Below are 21,828 nucleotides of genomic sequence, written 5' to 3'. Positions count from 1 at the left end.
CATTTTCTTATCTTTCTCCAAAGGATACCTTCTTCTCTTTCCTTACCACAAGCACCATCCCAGAACCTTATTTGCTCAGTTTTAACCAGCACCTCTGCACAGGCGACTCCTCAGATTCTCTCCTCGTGGTCTCTTACCTGAGCTCCTGATGGGCACCTGGTCAACCACAGCACACCTCCTCAGAAAGGGCCAGCACCTCACACTCCAACTCTCATAAGTTAACACATTTCTCCCACTATGCTGGTCTTTTCGGCAAGACACTTACAGAAAACACGATCCTTTAAGATAACCTGGGCCTGCCATCTCATTTTCTCTGTGGAATTGTCCACCTCCCTTACTATCCATACCCAGTTAACTGTGAAGCCCTGCAGCTCCTTCTAGTTCCAGAACCAAACCATAGATCCATATTTTCTTTTTAAAAATTATTTTTACTTCTTTTTTTTTTCTGGCCGCACCTGCCTTATATGGAAGTTCCTGGGCTAGGAGTCAAATCAGAGCTGCAGCTGCCAGCCTACACCACAGCCACAGCAACACCAGATCTAAGCCACATCTGTGACCTACACCCCAGCTTGCGGCAACGCCAGGTCCTTAACCCACTGAGCGAGGCCAGGGATCAAACCCACATCCTCATGGATACTAGCTGGGTTTGTTACTACTGAGCCACGACAACAGGAACTCCCTAAAATTATTTTTAATTGTGGTAAAATATACAGAACATAATTCACCATCTTAACCACTTTTAAGTGTACAGTTCAGCGGTACTGAGTACATTTCACACCACTGTGCCATCATCACCACTATCTATGTCTAGAACTCCTTCTATTATGGGAAACTGAGACTCTCTACCCATTAAACAATCATTTACCATTCCCCCCTCTCTCCAGCCCCTGACAACCCCCCTTCCACATTTCTGCTTTCTGTCTCTATGAAGGGGACTACTCTGGGTACAGCATTTGTCATTTATGTGACCGGCTAATTTCACTTAGCATAAGTGAACGTTCATCCACGTTGTAGTAGCATAGGTCAGTTCCCTTCTCTTTTTTGGCTGAAAAATATTTCATGGTATGTCTGTAGCACATTTTGTTTATTTGTGGATACTTGGATTGCTTCCACCTTTTGGCTATTGCGACTGATGTTTTATCAACATGGGTGTGCAAACATCTGAGTCTTTTCAATTGTTTTGGGTACATATCCAGAATTACTGGATCATTTAGTAATTCAATTGTCATCTTTCTGAGGATGTGCTATATTTCCCTCAGGTGTGGACTACCATATTAACTTCTAATACCTCCCTACCGCCAATCTCCCTCCTCTCATTACACAGATTGCTGTCAGAATAAACTGTCCAAGGCCCAATAAAGCCCCAGTGATACCGCCTCTGAGGACAGAAAGTTTACAGTGTCCCCAGAGCCAAGCACAGAGCTTGACTCAACGCAGTGCTCAACACTGTTGGCCGAGTGAGTTCATGTGGAGAGGGAAGGGTAGATTAATAGAAACAACTCCCTCTTTGCCTTTGATTGTCCTCATGGCCGACTGAATTAACATAAATTCTTTAATGGCCTGGCATTTGAGACTCCCCATAATGCTCATTTAGCAAACGTGTATAAAAATCCAAGAGATAAAGTTATGATGCCAAACCCAGTGGAAAATAAAAGGATTATCTGTGTGTCTCAAAACAATTTCCCAGCTTTACTTCCTATTATCTCCAATACACATTCCTCTGACTGATTTAAGTGTTTGCCATTTTCAAAACATTTCCTATCCAGAAGTCACAATCTAGTAAGCCTGGGCCAAGAATCTGGCCAGAAAAGAATTTTGTTTGGCACAGTTTTAAAAAATATTTGAATTTGAATGGGTTTTGGGGGAAGGGAGAATATACTTTCCAATTATCCCAGTCCCTACCCGAGTCCCTGTCACGCATCTACAAAGCCCAAGGCCCCTGAAGAAATCGGAGTAAGTTGCAAATACCTCTGAGAAACTGCTTCAGTTCATCATTTAGTTTCTCCTTCCACCTCCACACGTCCATGCTCTGTTCATGTTTTAACCAGCTCAAATGTCCCCCGTGCTTTGAAGACTTCCCCAGCCTCCAAATCAGAAATTATTGCTCATGTGTTTTCTTATGGCACTCTGATCATTCTCCTCTTACAGTATTTATTTTAATTCATAGTTATATATTTTTCTTATCAGGTCTATGCATGGTCAGGACTTTGAGATCAGATTCATAATCTTGCTAATACTGGTATCACTCACACACATGAGCCAAAGTGCCTTGGACATGCTAGTTATATAACCCATGACAAAGTGAATTAAAATTAAGTGGAGAAACGGCTTTTTTTGGCTGTTTTTTTAGGGCTGCATCCACAGCATATGGAAGTTCCCAGGCTAGGGGTCAAATTGGAGATGGAGCTGCTGGCCTAGGCCACCACAGCAATGCAGGATTCAAACTCTGAGGTTGGTACTTAAACTCTCTCAGTTTCCCCACAAAAAGGTGGTACTCACCCCATGAATTCACTGTGAGAACTAAATAATACAATACATAGAAAGCACTTAGCATAGAGCATCAAATGGTGAATGTTAATTTTATCATCTAAAATTGGTATTAAGATAAACTAAAATGAATAGGACACGAGTGATTTTTGTAATTCTTTTTAAAGTTTGTGTGATTTTTAAAAATATGCATACAAATTATATAAGCTCTTTTTCATCATCCAAATCTCTAAGGCAATTCATTGTCATACTTCATTTATAAGTTATAATTAAATTTGAAAACACGGTATCTTTTTTTTTATTATGAACCCTACTTGGAACAATAAAAGGAAGGTGAAGCTTACACAAAACTTTTCAAAACGTACAGTTTTTACTTGGTTCGTTGCCTGCTGTATAAGATTTCCCACCAATTAGGCATCTGGAACATTTCCAGATAACAGAGTTTGAAGATACTGAGACTTTTGTTCCCAGAAATAGATTTGACTCCCTGCCTAAGTTTCTACTAAAAAAGCATAAAATCAAGATAATATAGCCTTTTTGGCAAAGAACTGGAAACTCAGGGCTTAGTTAGATTTACAGTACTATTGCAAAGATCGGTAAAAAAATTTTCCATCATTAGTTACAAAGGCTTTATTACATTTAATTAGAACTTCAAATATTTATGTTCTGCCTAATCATTCTCCTTTGGTCAACAGCAATAAAGAATAAGTAAGCTGTCAAAAAGTAACTAGTACTTTAGGACAAGTTTTTTGCCTGAAATAAAGCATTTGTACCAAAAAATGTTATGTTTCCCAAAATATGTTCAAATATTACATTTAAAATTAACAAAGTAATCACCTTTCTTTAATAAATAGTTCTAGGTAATATAGTGAAAAAATCATATAAAGCACTAAAATAAATGTTAAAAATTACGTTCACTGAAAAACATTTAAAAATCTACTCAGGAGTTCCCGTCGTGGCGCAGTGGTTAACGAATCCGACTAGGATCCATGAGGATGCGGGTTCAATCCCTGGCCTCATTCAGTGGTTTAAGGATCTAGCATGGCTGTGAGCTGTTAGTATATGTCACAGATGTGGCTCGGATCTGGCGTTGCTGTGGCTGTGGCACAGGCCAGCAGCTGTAGCTCTGATTTGACCCCTAGCCTGAAAACTTCCATATGCCACAGGTGTGGCCCTAAAAAGCCAAAACAAAACAAACAAACAACAACAACAACAAAAATCCACTCAGTTGAAAAAACTTCTACTTAGGAAAAAAAACATTCTTTGCAATTTTATTCAATACAACATGGACTGGTCCCCTAGCAAATATCTAGGAAAGAAATCCTTGGGTCAGAGGTTGTTTTCTGAGAACTGGGCATTGATTGGGAAGCATTCATTTTTAGAAGGGGAATTAAGTTAAAAGGATTCAGTTTCTTCAAGTCTAAAACATGGTACTTCAGATACAAGCTGAAATCTGAACTGATACCCAAGAAGGTATTTTCAAATCTCTGAAGAATTTTAAAGCCCTGCAAGGTACCTATAATGATGTTACAATCATTATGATATTGAAGAAGGGACATGGCCAAGCCTGGGAAGAGCGACACACCTGCAAACTGATTCGCTCATTCATTCCTCCACATGCACTGATCAGCTGCCTACACTGTGGCAGACACGATGGTAGACGCCATGAAGGTAGCTAGGGCAAGATTCTTGTCCCTAAGGATATCAGAATCTATGAAGAGGGAAAATAGAAGAAGCTTCAAATTCTATGGGGATAATGGCTAAAACAGGTATATGGACCAATTCTATGGGGAAAAAAATCTGAAGATTTAGTAAATGACAACGATGAAGTCAGAGAAACTTTTGTGTATGCAAGCATGCATGCACGCACGCGTGCGCCACACACACACACACACACACACACACACACACACACACACGATAAACTTTCAGCCAGAGATTAGAGAATAAGTAGGGGTTTTCTGGGTGGGATACATGGGAGGATGGAAAGGTAGTTGGGTCAGAAGAGTATCTTAAAGTATGTAGTTGTATGGAGAGTGATGAATTCAGAGTATGGGGGGAAAGAGTTCCACACAACTGAAGATACAGCTGAGGTGGTAGCCTGGGGTCCAACAGTTAACGGTCTTATGAGGCCAGTTAAGTTTCTGAATTTAATTTTTTAGATTAAGGTAGAAGAAAGAGTCTCATAGTAACATTTTTTTCTTCTTCTTTTTCTTTTCAGGTTACATTTTATTTTATTAAACCTGAAAGCTCATTTTTATTGCTCTGAGCAAATGTTTTCTCCTGCAGCAGAGGCCAAAGCATAAATGTAATTTTTAGGTTTCTCTTCAAAGTTAATTCAGTGAACAGCCTCCTGACTGGTCCTTTTGTCACTGCTTGCTGATCTCATCTCTCTTTCCCCTGCCCCTATTCCCTGCCCCCCATATCTCATGAGTTTTCTCCTTAAAAGATAACCACTCTGCTTAGACAACACTTTGGTCCTCTGTTACCTGTGAGACAGTGTCCAAACCCTCTGGAATAAAACCCATAAGAATCTACTCAATCCTACAGAGCTGGCAAATCCTGAGATCTTGCTTGATCTTCCATATCTATATCCTTCCTACCCACCCTGTACTCCTCTAAAATCATTCATCGTGTTTCATTATAGTCTCATGGTTACATGTTAAAGCAAGGAAACCAGAGCCCAGGATCCCAGTCTGCTGAAACAATCTAAGGGAGATTCTGAGAGCCTTACATTACTGAGGTGACAAATGGAGTAGAGAGAGGAGCTACAGAAACATGCCCAGAGTCTTACTGACCATAGTGGCTGAGTTTTTGTCTTAGAAGGGAAGTTTTTCTGAGATGACTGACAAAACAAGTCAGAGGTACGATATGGAACTGCTGCATTAAGAACCTAGCATATTCTATCTGCTAGGGACATAAAATTATTTTATACTTCTGCCACCACTTCTTAGTTTTTAAAAAGATCATTGCAGCGGATGGCCTGGTTGTTAATCATGTTCACAGCCTAGAAGGCTTGATCTGTGTCTTAGGCATTTCTTCATCCTCATGGCACCACAACATGCTTTGTTTGTGAATTAAGAGTTAGTTCATTACAAGTGAAAATTAGGCACTTGTATTTGACATCTGTATATAAACACACAAGTCCTGGGAACACTTACTCTGCAGTAATCCAAAGTAGCAACATATTCATAAGATCCTAGAGATAGCTCTGGCTTCTCGTAGTGGTCCAGTCTTCTTCCAATGTGGTCCAGATGTTGGAAATAGAATGGCGGAACTAACAAAAACAAAATAGGAAAGGAAATATTTTGTTTTTATAACACAGACGATTTAGTCAGTTTTCAAAATTTACTATGGGAAGAAAGGAGTTACTATGAGAAAAAAATATTGTAAAGCTGGAATGCAGTATATTCTAAATATCCATATTAAAAAGCATGTCTTAGAAAGAATGAGGGTTTTCTAAAATATCCTCTTAACCCTTCCACAGTTATTGATGACAAAGAACATTAATGATTTAGATCATTATAGAGAAATAGGGGATAAAAATACCAGTGTTTTTAAATTGTCACAATTGAAACAATTGTCCCTGTTTAATTACCTCTTTTAAAAAGAATTCTGGCTTTTCTATTTAAATTTTCATTGTGCCAGCAAATATACATTGGTTACTTGGACTATACTATGAGCTATAGTATTTATTATCCTTTAATTAAGAAATGTCTTCAGCCATGGGGAGTTTGCATGGTAATCTTTAATGTTTGGGCTTCAGAGCAGAGAGGATTACTGTATTAGGGAAAGACTACACCACTAAGCTCTCGGCCGAGGAACTCTTAATTTGATTCAAATGTCTAAGAAGGTTAGTTCTGGCAAAGACCTGGAAGTCATCCAATAGCACAGAAACACTTATGAGTCACACACTGAACACTTGGACAAATATGGCCTGGTATCTCTGTGAAAACGAACTCCCATTGCCCTGAGATTAATAGGGCTGGCCATTAAACCACTGACAATAGAAGTATCTGAATAAACAGGAATGCTCTGGTTTCAAGCATTTCATAATGAACAACAACTTCATTTGCAAAATAACAGAAGTAATGACTTTTGTTTTAAAACCAACAACTCAGTATTCTTTATTTTTAGCTGTGAACTAACACACAGATTACAACAGGATTTTTTTCTTAGTTTGGACTGAAAATATCACTAAGGCTTGAATTTTTTCCCACTTTCTTATCATCACATAGCCACTTCTTTTTATTTTTTATTATTTATTTATTTATTTATTTAGTCTTTTTGCTATTTCTTTGCGCTGCTCCCATGGCATATGAAGGTTCCCAGGCTAGGGGTCGAATCGGAGCTGTAGCCACTGGCCTACGCCAGAGCCACTTCTTTTTAAACAAGACTCTTAAGTACATACGGATCTCTGAATCTGGAAAATTCAAGGTCTTGAAAAGGTTATGGAAGTGAGAAACTGATGGCCTCAGCTGAGCTAAGAAAACCATAAGAGGGAGTTCCTGCTGCAGCTCAGCGGGTTACGAACCCAACTAGTATCCATGCAGATGAAGATTTGATCCCTGGCCTCACTCAGCGGGTTGAGGATCCGGTGTTGCAGTGAGCTGTGGCGTAGGTCGCAGGCGCAGCTCGGTTCTGGACTTGCTGTGGCTGTGGCATAGGCCAGCAACTGCAGCTCTGATTGGACTTCTAACCTGGGAACGTCCATATGCCATGAGTGCGGCCCTTAAAAAAAAAGGAGAACAGAAGGCTATGAGGGCCTTAAATTGCTATCGTGTTATGTTTAGATGAGTTGGACGATGCATTGGTATTCTAGGATGCATCGGGGTGGTGGCTTCTACACAGCTTCTACAATTTATTTTCATTCACACACCTGCCTATAATATGCGAAAAAAAGTTTCCCCTTAAAATTAATTTTATGTCTGTTAGCATTTATCTGCCATGTTTTATAAACCAGAATTCATGCTCCCCATAAATTATGCACTGCCACATGATACCCATCTTCCAGTGTGTCTTTTGGCCTCATATGCTTCCCACTGTGCAATGTCCGGATACCTTGAAGGGAAACAGAGAGGAGTCACGTAACCAAGCCTGCTGGGTTCTTTCTAACTCCAAATGTGTGCCTTCTTTAAACCCAAATGAAGAATGTAGGTGTCAGTGGAAACCTAAGGGAGTCTGGCCTCCTTGTGGGAGTAAATATTGCAGTCTAATATGAATAACCCTATTAGAAAATGAACATGGCAGCTTCCTAGGAGTGGCTCCCAAGAGAGGGGAATTTTGTGTAGAAGAACTCTGAGTAGTTTTTTTTTTTCCCTACCAGGAAGTGTCAGGACCTTTTAAGGCTTGGAGATGGCACTTCAAGTGTGAGGCCAGAGAGTCATGCTAAACTGAAGATCTCAGATGATCTCAGTGGACAGATCCTTGATAAATTTTTGATCACCCTGCTAAGAAAGTTGAGGGCCTGAGTGAAGACCTTGAGGATCTGGTGACCTTGGTGGAGACATTCATCAAAATGCTTCAGGAGAGGCCTCTGCTGTCTCAAGACTTTTTTCCTCCAAAACCAAAACACAGGGAGGTGTGTGGTCATAGGGTTCCTGAAATCCAGGTCCTGAGATTGTGTGATAGCCCAGGATTTGGTTGCAGGTTTCATCCAGGCTGAGAGATGGAATAAGATCTTCCTTAGAAAGAGAAGTCTGGGGCAGGGGGTGGTGGTGACAGGGAGAACCAACAGAATCCAGTCTCACGAGTATATCCTGTTGGTATTGAGTAGATGCCACAGTCAGAGCAAGCAGAGAGAACTTCCAAGAGGACCATAACCCAGTCTTTGAGATGATGCTGGAAACCAAAGAATCTATTCCACAGCAAGGTATTTTTAAGAAGTGACCAAAGGTCCTCATGAGAAAGCTTTACCCAGTGCCTCGCCAGCACTAGGAGCTGGGCAAAGCCGTGGACTGTGTAAGGGGGCAGGCAAACAATGAGACCAGTCTCCCACCAGAGAAGACTCTTGGGGCTCAGAGGCCATGAACAAGATGACACGGGCAGAAACTGGGTCTGGGCTCCCTTGTCATTAGGGAGCATCCAGCACCCACAGGAGACCTGGCTCCCGGGCAGAGTGCTATGCTTTCCTAGTGCCCTGCAGGGGAGGGTGGTTATGAAGATAAGAAACAGGGTAACACACAAACGCCTCACGCTCTCATAATCATCCCCTGGCTCTGGAAGAACTCTGCAAGTGTAAACGAATGTGGGAATGTTCTCAGCCTCAGAATCTGCTTTATTTGACACCAAAGAACTAAAAATAGAGACATGTTATAAATACGATAAATGTAAGCACTTTTGGCAAGCTGGCCATTTTTTCCAACATCTGCAAATTCATACTGGAATGAAGCTGAAAATACAGCAAATCTGGGACAGTCCTTCGTAAAAATGTTTTCTTCTTTCTTAAACAATCGGACATTCATCTTGGAGGGAAAAAAATTATATACCCGTTAAAGCTCTCAATTATACATGAGCTTTTCCTAAATACCAATGAACTTATATTGAAGAACAGTTCAGAGGAATGGTGAAAGAGGGGGCAGTCTCTCAAGTTTATCTTCTGTCAACATAGATAAATAGAGATAAAAGAAAGTTCTTCTTCATCATTTCCTTGAAAGGAAACCAACCAGAATATACTCAGTTTAGGACATCCGAGCCCCTCTTAGCCTCATATAAATGCCTGAGTCCCACAGGGAAGTTGTTATGTTTCCTATAAAAAAGTAGAGAAGTCACTTCATTTCGCAATTCCTTTCCATAAAGCCTCAGCTGAAGGCAAAATGAAATGTTACCTCTTATGTCTGCAGAAGACAAGACTGAGAGATTGTTCCCTGTCGTGTCATTCCTTTGAGCTACTCTTGAATGTGTTGAGGAAAAGCTAGGGTGTGAGAACTGTAACAGATACATACATGTATACTTTTTTTTTTTTTTTTTTTTTGGTCTTTTTGCCATTCCTTGGGCCACTCCTGCAGCATATGGAGGTTCCCTGGCTAGGGGTCTAATCAGAGCTGCAGCTGCCAGCCTATGCCAGAGCCACAGCAACGCCAGATCCAAGCCGCGTCTGCGACCTATACCACAGCTCATGGCAACGCCAGATCCTCAACCCACTGAGCAAGGACAGGGATTGAACCCGCAACCTCATGGATTCTAGTCGGATTCGCTAACCACTGAGCCACGACGGGAACTCCAGATACATATATTTTTTCCCAGGCCAAGAAATGTAGCTTGTATTCTGTTTACTACAGAGCTGTCCCTGAGCGCATGAGTTGCTGCCACTTACCATCATTCACACAGCTGCAAAATCCACACTGGTACCTCCTTCCTCCCTCAATGAACTGCATGAACGGGCACATGTAGGCTTTGCACCTGTTGCATCTGACTGGTCCAGTCTCCCCATGATTGACCAAGTAGAGGGGTGTCTACAGGAAGCAAGCACAAGTAAGATACACGTGGGTAGAGGATTTCTAGGTTATTTTAGAGATCCTACATATTCGTTGTCATTTGAAAACCCTGGGCTCTAAGGAACTCAACTACTAGTGTTCACCAGGGGAGTAAGGATGCCTATCTTGATACTGAAAGGTAATTCCCAAACAAAAATTAACTTAAATGTACATCTAATTTATAAGCACATATGTCGATTTATGTATATGTGTGTACGTATATTTACCTACATGTGCAAAGATGGAAAGAGAAATATATTGTGATGGTAATAAATAATTAATTAAGCCTATGTTGAAATGTCCTAAACACTTTGTAGCACATATTTTGGAAAGTTTGTTAAGTATAAAGAAAGAAAGGAATTGGGTCTGATTGTAAAAGCTCTAGTTTGCACAGTGGTGTGCTGTTTAGATAGTTTCATTGTAGGACACAAAATATTTCTTCAAAATGGCAACTCTCTGAAGAAATATGCAACAATGTTCACTTATTTAGGCAAGGAAGCTGATTCTGCCTTTTCTGTTTCATTGTCCCCTGATAACATGTCTCAGGAAGTACTCTCAACGTGGCTGGTTATGTGTTGCCAAAACAAAAAAATAAGTATTTCAACTGCTTCTTCCTCATAAACATACATAGAAACCATTACACATCTTTTACAACTTGAAAGTGAAAAAGCTCAGCATTAGAAGTCTGCCTTGTTTCCCAACCCTTCTGGCTTTCAGAATAAAACCACAAAGCTTCTTCTTGTTTTTATAAATCTCCTTCAAAATAACATTTTTAGAAAAGCTTGACAATTAGAGGGTTTGGCACATCAACTAAGTTTTTCTTTCAAGATGTAAATAAGGCAGACTGCTTTTTTTGGAGGGGGACTACACCCACAGCACATGGAAATTCCCAGGCTAGAGGTCGAATCGGAGCTATAGCTGCAGGCCTACACCAGAGCCACAGCAACACCAGATGCAAGCCATGTCTGCGACCTACACCACAGCTCACGGCAACGCCGGATCCTTAACCCAATAAGTGAGGCCAGGGATTGAACCTGTGTCCTCGTGGTTACTAGTCTGGTTCGTTTCTGCTGCACCACAATGGAAACTTCCCAACTGCTTTTTCATTAAGACTTGAAGAGTGGGAGGAAGGTGGTGATAAGATGGGGTCATAAGGGCCATTTTCTTAGGGGAAAAAAAAAATGAAAGAAAGTGAGAGAGATTTACTGTATGTCCCTGCTGAGATATTCAATGTAAAAACTAATCTACAGCTAAGGTTTCAGAATGAGTTGTGAGGTCTCAGAGCAGGAAAAGGAAAAAAAAAAAAAAAGTAGTATAAAACATAAAAGAATCAGTGAAGGATAAAAATAAAATACATTCAGAATCACTCCCTTTGCACTGCCCTCTCCCCTCCTCTTGTCTCAAGGAACCCGAAGATGGATTGTCTTGTTTCTGGTCTCTTCTGATCTATAGCATAGCTCTGGTGTCCCGTTGGTAGGACTGTGACAAGGATTAAATGAGGAATCCATGTGCAGTAGAGACCACTATGCCTGGCACAAAATTACTGGATCTGAGATAACTAAGTGTCATCATCATATCTGAACAGAACAACCTTTCCTCTCTCAAAACCACTCAGCTCAGGAGACAGCATATATTTAATAGGAGAGTTACAGTTTGATAGGTTTGAGATATGCTTATATATAGAAATATTTTATATATAAATTTATATATACATTTAAATTAGCCATTTTATATAAATATTTATATATGTAATATATCTATTTAAATTAGCTATTTTATAGAAATATTTATATAAAATTTAAATTGTATCTATATAAATATTTCAATTAGCTAACTTGTTATTGTAAAAAATGATTGAGAAGATAGGGAATTGACCTTTTGGGGGCTTTCGAGACAATCTGATGGTTAAAAAGGTTGAGAGGCACAGGAGACTTTAAAACCATTACAGGAGTTTGATTTAAATATACATATACTTTTAAATGTTGACATATACAACACTTTTTATATAATATTTTTGTTTGAAAGGCATAAAGTGATGAATGTGTGTCCTCTTCAACTGCTAATAGTAAGAAATAATCTGAGGGGACAAACGGGAGGCAAACAAAAAGATGCAGGAACCAACAAGAGATTCTTAGGACAATGAATGGAGAATCTGAATAAGAAGTGAAAGACAACAAAAACGTCATGAAAAGGCAGCTTTTTCTGCATCAAAAATCCAATCATCTTTGGAGTTTGGGTTGCTGCTCTGTCCTATGGCATCAACCTCTGAGATCAGAAGATGTTTTCAAGAGAGTTAAACTAGGGTTAAAGCCTGCAATTTCCATAGACTCCAGCCAAATTTACTTCCCTCGTCCTTTTATCTTTGAAGCGTTCAAAGGCTACAACCAATTCCCCGAGACACTTTAGAAATAAAACCTGGCTCAATTTTTTGCTAGACAAAGCAGAGGTAATGGAAAATTAACCTTATTTTTACCAAGATTTATGCAAAGGCAGGCCCAGCTGAAAATCACTGTGAAATTGTCGGCAGCTAACACCTAAAGCATTCCAGTCCTGGCAGATTCAAACTTGCAGAACTGAAAATGCATGTCTAGTAACAAACTGGAGTCGAGTAATGACTGTACCGAGGCTATTAAATACACTTGCATTTTTTCTATTTTCACTCTTACAAACTGGATGACAGATAGGTAAAGAAGGTCTTCAGACAATTGAGGTGACAGCAAAGAATGTTAAAAGCTTTTTAACTGTTTATATTTTCTTTTTCGGCAACAAAGACTAGGGTTTCTAAATTATGCTGTCTTGTTTCATCTCTTGGTCTAGGTTGAAAAACCATCGGAGATTTTTCTCTGCTTTCTCCAGATGGCTGCTTATCTGCCCTACAGTGGTGTGCATGAGCTCATAAATAGCTAATCTCACTATTCTTCTGAGTTCAACATTACTGCATACGGCTTTAAAAAAAAATCGAATTACTTTCCAAAAATTCCCTAATTTTTTATATTATGTCACACTTAGCTCAGAAAATATTTTCACATTTTATCATTTTGTTTATAAGTATGTTTTAATCATTTGGCCTCTAGTATATTCCTGCCTGTCTTCCTTTCTGTTCTCTCAAATGGAAAAAGGAAAAGGATGGAGAGACTAGCTCTAAAACCCTCACCTGGCTATTCTTGGTTCTGATCCTGTGCGTTGAGTTTGTATAACATGAACATGATGAGGATGCTGGGGAAAGAAAAGGGAGGAAAATAATATCTGAAAATTTTGTTTGTATTTTTGGACTCCCAGGGTTAAGTCAAATACTTCGCTGGTACTAATTTTAATTAAGATGCTTCTATTGAATAAAATGTATCTCTTTTCTGTGCATATATTAACCCCATGGTTGATTCTGGACCACGAACAAGAATATAATTCATTGAAAAACCAGGTTGAGTGTAAAAAACTTCTGGTAATTATTCCATATGGAAGAAGTAAACAACAAAACACATCAATCAGTAACTTCCTTGGCACTACTAATACAATTTTTAAAGTTTTCCTATGTTTATATAGTATCAGTTTTCCAAGTATTCCTGCCATTCTCTTTAACATTTGTACAGTCGGTGCTGGGTATGTTGTGTGCCGTGGTGGGGTATACAGTCCAGTGGGGTAGAAAGACATGAAACAAGCATGCACATGTGCAATTAAAAGAGCAAAGTGGAGCAGAAAGAATATTTAGGAAATGATCATTAATAAAAGCAACATTAAACTATTACAAATTGTAATCAAAAACAAAAATAGATGATCAGAGAAAATGAAGCACATCCTAGACAGATCCGACATGGAGAATTTTGACAAAGTTTATAGCCTATGTGTTTCTATTTTGGCATACCCTTAATAAAAGTCTGAATGTGCAAGTCTTGCAATATAGTCTCTGTTCTAGCAAAAGTGAGGGCAGTTTAATATTACAAGTTGATTATACTAAATCTTGAAAGCTAAGAAAATATGGAGGTGTTCTTACAGCACAGATCCAGTAGGTGGCACTGTACAACTAAAAATTAAAACCATATCAGTAGTTAATAAAATACTCAAGATAATTATGCTTCATACATTTTACGTAACTATAATAACATTTAACTGAATTTATGTCTGTTATTACCATCACAAAATTAAGAAACCTATACTTTTCTTGAAAAAAATCCTTTGGTTGTGGTTCAAAAATATTCTGGGTGAAACAAAATGTGATTAAACATGAAATCATGTTTTAGGCATTTTAGGCATAAGTTACATAGAAATTACAGAAGGTGGAAAATTTACAGAAGATAACAGCCAAGAAAACACTGTAAAATTTCTAATTCTCTCCCAACATTTTCTTGACTTTTTGCAGGGAAATGATGGTATTGTTGGGATAGGCAGCCCCCAAGCACAAAAAGGAAGCTGATGGGGGTAGAGGTGAGCGGCTGAGCACCCACCCTGCTCTCCACATTCTCAATCGAGATGAAGCATAACAAAGCAAAAAGCCAGGGAGGCTTGCCTGAAGACACTCAGCGGGGGAATGCGATGGAGAAGTGATTTCTAAAGCAAACTCCTAACTTTTTGCTGGAACATCAAACTCCGAAGGTGCAGAGGAGGGGAGAGACAAGACAGAGTGGCCAAATCGGAGATTTCAGGGCCACTCTGACTTGGGAAGGTTATTCCTGCCTATCTCGAAAATATTCCTGAGTGAAAAGCGTCTCCGTCTCCACTTTTCTTCTTCCATTGCCTCACTGCCCACCTCCTTGCTTTTCTGGACCAGAGTTCACCTAAATTCTAACACACGCACAAAGGCAAGCTCACTCTCTAACTGCCTTTCCCTCATCTTCTAATACTGTGTACTGATTTTGAAAAAATACATATGTCTCATTTTCAATGTATAGTCTCTTCTCTTTTTCTCTCTATTTCCTGCAAGAAAAGTCTCCAGGAAAATAATCAGTGTCTGGGGACTGTACAGTTGTCCCCATATGACCAATATTTTACTAAGTGCTTGAAGGAAATAGCTAAATAGCGACTGTTAATGGGAGAGACATTTTTGCCTACAGTGGTTCCTAAATCAGATCAGAAGGTTTACAGCAAGACGACCTGCCACCATGGGACATGGTCCTCCAGCTTGATAAAGGATCATATTCAACATCAGGTAGTCCCCAGTAAATCAGTGTAAATACGTATCTCCAGCAGCAATGGCTTTATGTGGTCAAATGTGACTTTGACACATCACTACTTCTTTGAGGCTGGAGTGTTGGCTTTCTTTTTGGATCTACCTCAAGAGAGGTCAGTTGGTAATTTGGATTAATTGGGGGACATAAGTAGAAGCATAAAGGCGGTATGTGAAAAGATAATCCAGAACCTGTGATGAACAATTACCCTTTAAATATGTTAAACATTCAGACTATTAGGCTTGCTGGAAGACGAGCAGAGGCAGATTCCCAGAGGATTATGCCAGCAGCTAAAATGAAAAGAGAGTCTGTATCCACTGAACTTATTAAAGATATTTCCATAGGAAAGAGAAATGAGAAGCAGCTTGTGTGTGTTTTCTATTTTTGACTTCACCGTACAGGACATTCAGTCAGCCTCCATGGACAGCAAGGTACAGAGCAATAGGCTACTTACTGTACACGTTTTCTCAACAGCAATACCATTTTGTTGGCCTTTTAAAAATACCAAGTATGGCATGAAAGAATAATTTCTGAATGCCTTTAAAAAATAATGTTATACATTTTCTAAAAAGAGGCTGAGCCTGATAACAAAACACTCAAAATGTATCATATTGGGAGTTCCCCTTGCAGCTCAGTGGTAACAAACCCAACTAGTATCCATGAGGACATGGGTTCAATCCCCGGCCTTGCTCAGTGGGTTGGGGATCCGATGTTGCCATGAGCTGCGGTGTAGGTCACAGACATGGCTCAGATCCAGTGTTATTGTGGCTGTGACGCAGGCTAGCAGCTGTAGCTCCAATTCGACCCCTAGCCTGGGAACTTCCATATGCATCAGAAATTTGCTTTTTAGAGCCATACCCTAATTTAAGAATGTTTTTAGTTGGCCCTTAACCTAAAACTTTGTGTTTTCATATTTCCAGAAAGTTACCTTCTTGCTAGTTTATTTGTGGTACTTCAGAGATTATTTTCATTTTCTTCTCTTCAACATGGCTATTGAGTCTATTTATTTTTGTTATATCTAGAGCTTATATTGGATTCAAAGGTATCTTTAATTTGGAAATTAGTTTGTTTTGCTTTGGAGAGGAGGTTGTTTTTCACTGTTATCCAATATGGAAAAATCCTGGCATATGTTACTGATTCAAACTTATAAAATCATAACTACTATCTGCATGGTTTGTCGTTTAAATGCCTTTACGTATATAAAACCTCAATGTGATGATGAGATGCTAACAACCCTATGAGTGGGATTATCAACCATGATGTTTAGAAGGGCATGGAAGTCAGTGAGAGGAAATGACTTGTCCAATCAACTGCAGAGCTGTAGCCTGAATTTCCATTCATTCTCTGTGCTATACTTTTGGAAACCACTCTTAGATTGCTTCCACAGAAGCACTGCTTCAGTGAAAGGTGCCAATCACCCACGGTCTGTGACCTGAACTGAGCCCTTGATGATTGCTGGTACCCATGAAGTGTGCCTCTCTTTCTCTATAGGAGCTGTTTTATATCTTTGCAACTCCATTTCATCCTTCAAATAAGCTCCCCTCCCACCTCCCTCAATAAATACCTCTGCCTCCTTGCTCACAAAGATATACAGGAAAACATCAGAGAGGAACCCCCTAGACTTTCCCCTAAAAATTCACCAGCACCTACCTAATGTCTTCCTTTCTCCTTCCTATTACAATACGAGACATATCCCTCTCTCCTCCTGACTTGTTCTCAGAGATCTTGTCTAAACTGGGACCAAGTCTCGAACTGGCCCCTCAGGACTGGCTTAGGCTGTGCAGCTCAAAGAGCTTTCCTTTCCAGTATCACTACTAAGTTCTCAGACCCACTAGTCTAAGGTTGTTTTTGTTTTTGTTTTTAATCATATCTCCTATTAGCATAATATCTGAGAGAGTGTGCAGTCAATAGTTTTGAATGTACAAACAAAATATCTACTAGGTACCCACAAATATATCATTAAGCCCAGGGAAAGTCATACTAGGTACTGAGTGAAAGTACCAAAGAAAAGAAGCAATCACTTGTTGGGGGGCAGGCAGAGAATGGTCAATAAGGGCTTCTTTCAAGAGAGAGGTGGGTAGTTTACAAGGAGTTACATTTCCACTGACTGAGAACACTGATGAGAACAGCACAACTTGGGAAGAAAAGCTGGAGCTCAGGGTATGTTGGTGGCCAGTAGGCAAGGAGCCCAGTCCAGCTGAGAAGAAGGAAGATAAAGAGGAAGGATGAAATGATTTTAAGAAGTTTTCAAAGTCAGGTAGTAGGTCCTGACTGGCCAAGTATCTGTCTGTCTGTCTGTCTGTCTCTCCCCCCTCTCTCTCACACACACACACCTCAAATTAGTTGTTACTGGATGGTAACAACTCTGACAGAAGACAGTTAAGAGGTTTCACCACTCACAAAACTAAAACGATGTCTTTGGAAGAATGGTTGGTATAGGTTTTGAAAACCTGTGTATCAATTAGTAAATTCTATCCTATTGTGATAGGTACGTGTTTTACAATTACCATGAGGGACTGATGAGGGATTTTTAGAATTTCTGCTTGTTTCAGCATCTCCTGTACTTTATTCAATTTTTAGTCTTTTAAAAATAAACTCACAAAATGTTTGAATATTAGTTCTAATTTTTAAGGTACATTCCTAAATAGAAAATTTACTTCTCGGAAGTTCCTTTGTGGCACAGCAGATTTTTAAATATCTGGCCTTGCTGCAGCTGTGGCACAGGTTGCAACTGCGGCTCGGGTTCAGTCCCTGGCCTGGGAATTTCCACATGCCATGGGTGCAGCCAAAAAGAAAAGAAATTTTTTTTTTTACTCCTAACAGCCTAGGTAAACCTCAGGTTACATTAAGTTCATTCCAATATATATGCACAAATAACTACACTGGGAGACGCTTCTCTTGCAATGGGCAGGAGCATCTTAAAGCAAACACAGCTGTGACCTTCTCCCCAGGCCCTCTAATGCCAGGAGAGCTTTTTAGTGGGAAGGTCAAATCAGACCATATGCTGAAGTCTGTGAAAGGGCTGCTCCTGGGGACAGGGCACCCAGAGTCTCAAAAGAGAAAATAAGATGTCAGTGCAGCTAAGAGGGCACCATAGCATCAGTTTTCCTGAATGGAAGTCATAGTTCATGACTAAATTATAAACTGTGAGTAATGATTCTTAAGCAAAAAATGGTCTGTTTGGATTGGGTTAGGCTGATGAAGTCTTTCAAGTTATGAGCATGTTTGCAAAGATCAGCATCATTTTTCTGCTGGAACAGATGTTGGAAACTTGAGTAAGACATCCTCCCCTCGAGGAGCTATGACAGCAAGGAACTCTATAGCTGAGAGGCATTTTCCCACATTTCTTTTAAACCTTGACCTATTATAGTTTATCTGTCATTCCCTAAGGAAGAATTATATTTTGTTGTCTAATTATAGGCCACTTACAGAAGCCACAGTTCATTGCTATCAGAACACACAATGTTCCATGGACAATCAAAATATATTTTGGACTTAAAAAACCCTATGAATCAAGTTTGTTTCTTCCATAACAAAATAACTGGCAGTTTTCTGTTCCTCGAAGGAAAGCTGTAAAATAGTCTACTTTAAAGATGAAAGTGTTAAAAATAATAAGCCTGGAGGCAAACTTCCTTTGTCTCTCCAACAGAATTACACGTTAAGCCAAGTCTTTCCTTCATTTATGTCACTTCCCCCACCCACTAGGGCAGAAATTCCCAGGCCAGAGACTGAACCTGTGCCACAGCAGTGACAAAGCCGGACCCTTGACCCACCAGGCCCCAGAGAACTCCTATCTCACTTCTTTATGGCCATGAAAATACCTTCAAAATATTTCCTCCTCTGTATGAGCCAAGTATCGAAGCTTCTCAGTCAGGCCTACCTGTCTACCCTCTGCAATCTGAAACCTACACTCTATCCCCTCCTCCAAGCAGCCCTCAGCCTTCCAACAGCTCTGCTTGTTCCTTCCTCCATTCATTCAATAATTTTCTTATCATCAGGTTCATTGTCTTGCCTCTTTCTGTTAAAATGTGAGCTCTGTGAGAACAGAGATCTTCTCTGTTTTGTTCACTGACATATCTCAGGACCAAGAAGAGTATGGCACATACTAAGTAAACAATAAATATGTGTTGAATTACATCCTTGCTGAAATAAAGCAGCATATAGTAATGATTCTTCAGGAAAATGGACATTGCTTATCATACCACATAACAATGTTATGTTGCCCAGATTATGTTGTACCAAGCAACTGAAAATTTCCTAAAACCTAGGTGTGATTATCCAATTATAAAACTGATTCTGTAAAGAAGGATAATGGAAAAGCCAAATTACCATTTCCCTCTTCAGAGTTGACACCTACAGAAGCTCTACATTTACCCAAGCACATCTTCTTACATGAACTGCTTTCAGGGTGGGGAAAAAATACAATGTCAATGTCAACGTCACCATTCCTGGTGGGCAGCCCCAAGCGCTAGCCAGGTCATTTCCAAGTCATGTAGCAAGTCACCTTTAGTGTGTTAATTTAATTGAGGCAAGCTGCCAAAAGCCATTTGGAGGTAAGACCTGAAAACAGCATTTTTAAAAAAAAAAAAAAGCTGAGAAGGGAGTTCCCATTGTGGCACAGTGGAAACGAATCTGACTAGGAACCATGAGGTTGCAGGTTCGATCCCTGGCCTTGCTCAGTGGGTTAAGGATCCGGCGTTGCCGTGAGCTGTGGTGTAGGTCGCAGACGCAGCTCAGATCTGGCATTGCATGGCTCCGGTGTAGGCCAGCAGCAATAGCTCTGATTTGACCCCTAGCCTGGGAACCTCCATATGCTGTGGGTGTGGCCCTAAAAAGCAAAAAAGATAATAATAATAAAATAAAATAAAATAAACTGAAAAGAAAATCTTTACTTTAAAAAAATATGTGACCAATTTGAAAGCATCTGGAGAAATAAATGTGTTTATATTTATTATATATATCAATAATGAACTAGAAGGAGAAAGAAGACGACTTAATTTATCAAATAAATAACAAAAATTGATGAGCTAATGAACTTTCTATCCTTTTTCTATAGGAAAGGAGAAATGTAGACAAGATTGCATGTGTGAAGTATTTAGAGAAAAGAGTTTTTCAAAACTTTTTAAACTGTGGAGGACAAGAGAGCATGAAATGTAGAAAACAAAAAGAAACTTAAATGTCGTTCCCATGTTCAAGGCTATGATACATGTCAACGTGCCTCAGTCCTTCAGTTCTGGGTCAGGAAAAGTGATCATTACGGCTCTTCTATTTTACCTGTATTTTGCAGAAATATTATTCAAGCAAGTCAAAGATGCTCTTATTTTCCCAAACAACAACATTTAAAAATTTTTAATTCTTTTTTTTTTTTAAATGGTCACACCCATGGCATAAAGAAGTTACCCAGCCAAGGACTGAATCCAAGCCACAGCTGCGGTAACACCGGATCCTTTAACCCACTGTGCCAGGCCAGGGATCGAACCCTTACCCCCACAGTGACTGGAGCCACTGCAGTTGGATTCTTAACCCACTGCATCACAGCAGGAATTTCAAATCCTTTTAAAAAAAAAAAAAAAGTCTCATATATCCTCTCCCCTCTCATAAATACAAATGCATACACTCTATATCTTCACTTTATAGTGAGATGATATTGAAAGAAAAAAATACTGGAGAGGAGAATAAAGTGAAACCTAAGCTAAACTTATAAACAATTTTACTGTCCAGGAAATTCTTTAAGCAACTGTTATTCTTGTCAGCACAACTGTTTCTGTCTGCCAGCAACACTAAAAGCAAGGGTCATTTGCAGTGAACCCCAAAATGGCTATTTCAAGAACATACCTATGTGAAACAAAGCATTTTCTTTGATATAGAAACACAGAAATTCAAGTAAATATCAGATGCCTGGGTGGAGATGACTCCAAAATGCAGTCCTAACTCTAGTTTAGCTCCTCGACTATCAGCTCCTTTTAAAATCACCTTGGAACATTGCTCAGTGTCAAATGCAGCCATTTCTACATAAAGTACATGCTTGGTAAGTGTTTGAGCATAGATTCCTATGTGAAAATCTTATCAAATTACTTGGCTTCCAAATTCTAATTTACTTCATATATAAATCATATTGTGGAATGAAAATATCATAGTAAACATTTATTTAGCCCAGAAATGTTCCCAAAACTGTTTTAGGTCTTGGGAATGAAGTAGTGAGGAAAAATTACAGGTAGTTGCTGCCCTCATGGAACCTAGGGGGAGAAAGACAGCAATCCAATACACAAATACAAAATTGCAAACTATGATCCATGGTATAAGGAGAGCTCCAGGGAGTATAATGTGGAGTATTCTAGAAAGCTCTTCTGAGGAGGTGACTCCGAACTGAAATCTAAAAGGTGTATGGGAATTAACTAGGCAAAAAGGCCAGAACAACGTGTAGGGGATGAGGGAAAATTATTCTAGTAAATGCCCATGAGGCATCTTATGAAAACACAAAAGCTATAGAAATGTTTACATAATGGTAGGTGCTTATCATTTGAAAAAAAAAAAAAAAACACAAAGTAGTGATATAATATCAAATGACAAGGATCATACAACATTTCTTTTTTTAAAATGTAAATGAGCAGCTAACTCTTTCCCTTTCACATGAATATAAATTGTGGCCTCCACTCTTTCTTCCTTCTTCCTTTTTTTTCCTCTCTCTACTTTTTAGGGTCGCACCC

At 39.4% G+C, this 21,828-nt stretch overlaps 1 protein-coding gene across 3 annotated transcripts in view; it reads right to left on the bottom strand.

The window, feature by feature from the left end:
- The window catches only part of SEC24D (SEC24 homolog D, COPII coat complex component), a 444,678-nt gene that overhangs the window by 40,210 nt on the left and 382,640 nt on the right, over positions 1-21,828 (bottom strand). For all 3 annotated transcript variants that reach the window (XM_021100700.1, XM_003482451.4, XM_021100701.1), the window contains 2 exons: positions 9,803-9,941; positions 5,649-5,764 (listed from right to left, as the gene is read on the bottom strand). In XM_021100700.1, the coding sequence (XP_020956359.1) occupies positions 5,649-5,764; positions 9,803-9,941 (255 nt within the window). The remainder of the gene's footprint in view (positions 1-5,648; positions 5,765-9,802; positions 9,942-21,828) is intronic.

The sequence above is a fragment of the Sus scrofa genome, chromosome 8 (genome assembly GCF_000003025.6).
Source record: "Sus scrofa isolate TJ Tabasco breed Duroc chromosome 8, Sscrofa11.1, whole genome shotgun sequence".
Classification (NCBI taxonomy): domain Eukaryota; kingdom Metazoa; phylum Chordata; class Mammalia; order Artiodactyla; family Suidae; genus Sus; species Sus scrofa.
The sequence above is the reverse complement of the archived record's forward strand: the minus strand, read 5'-3'. Positions and strand labels throughout refer to the sequence as shown.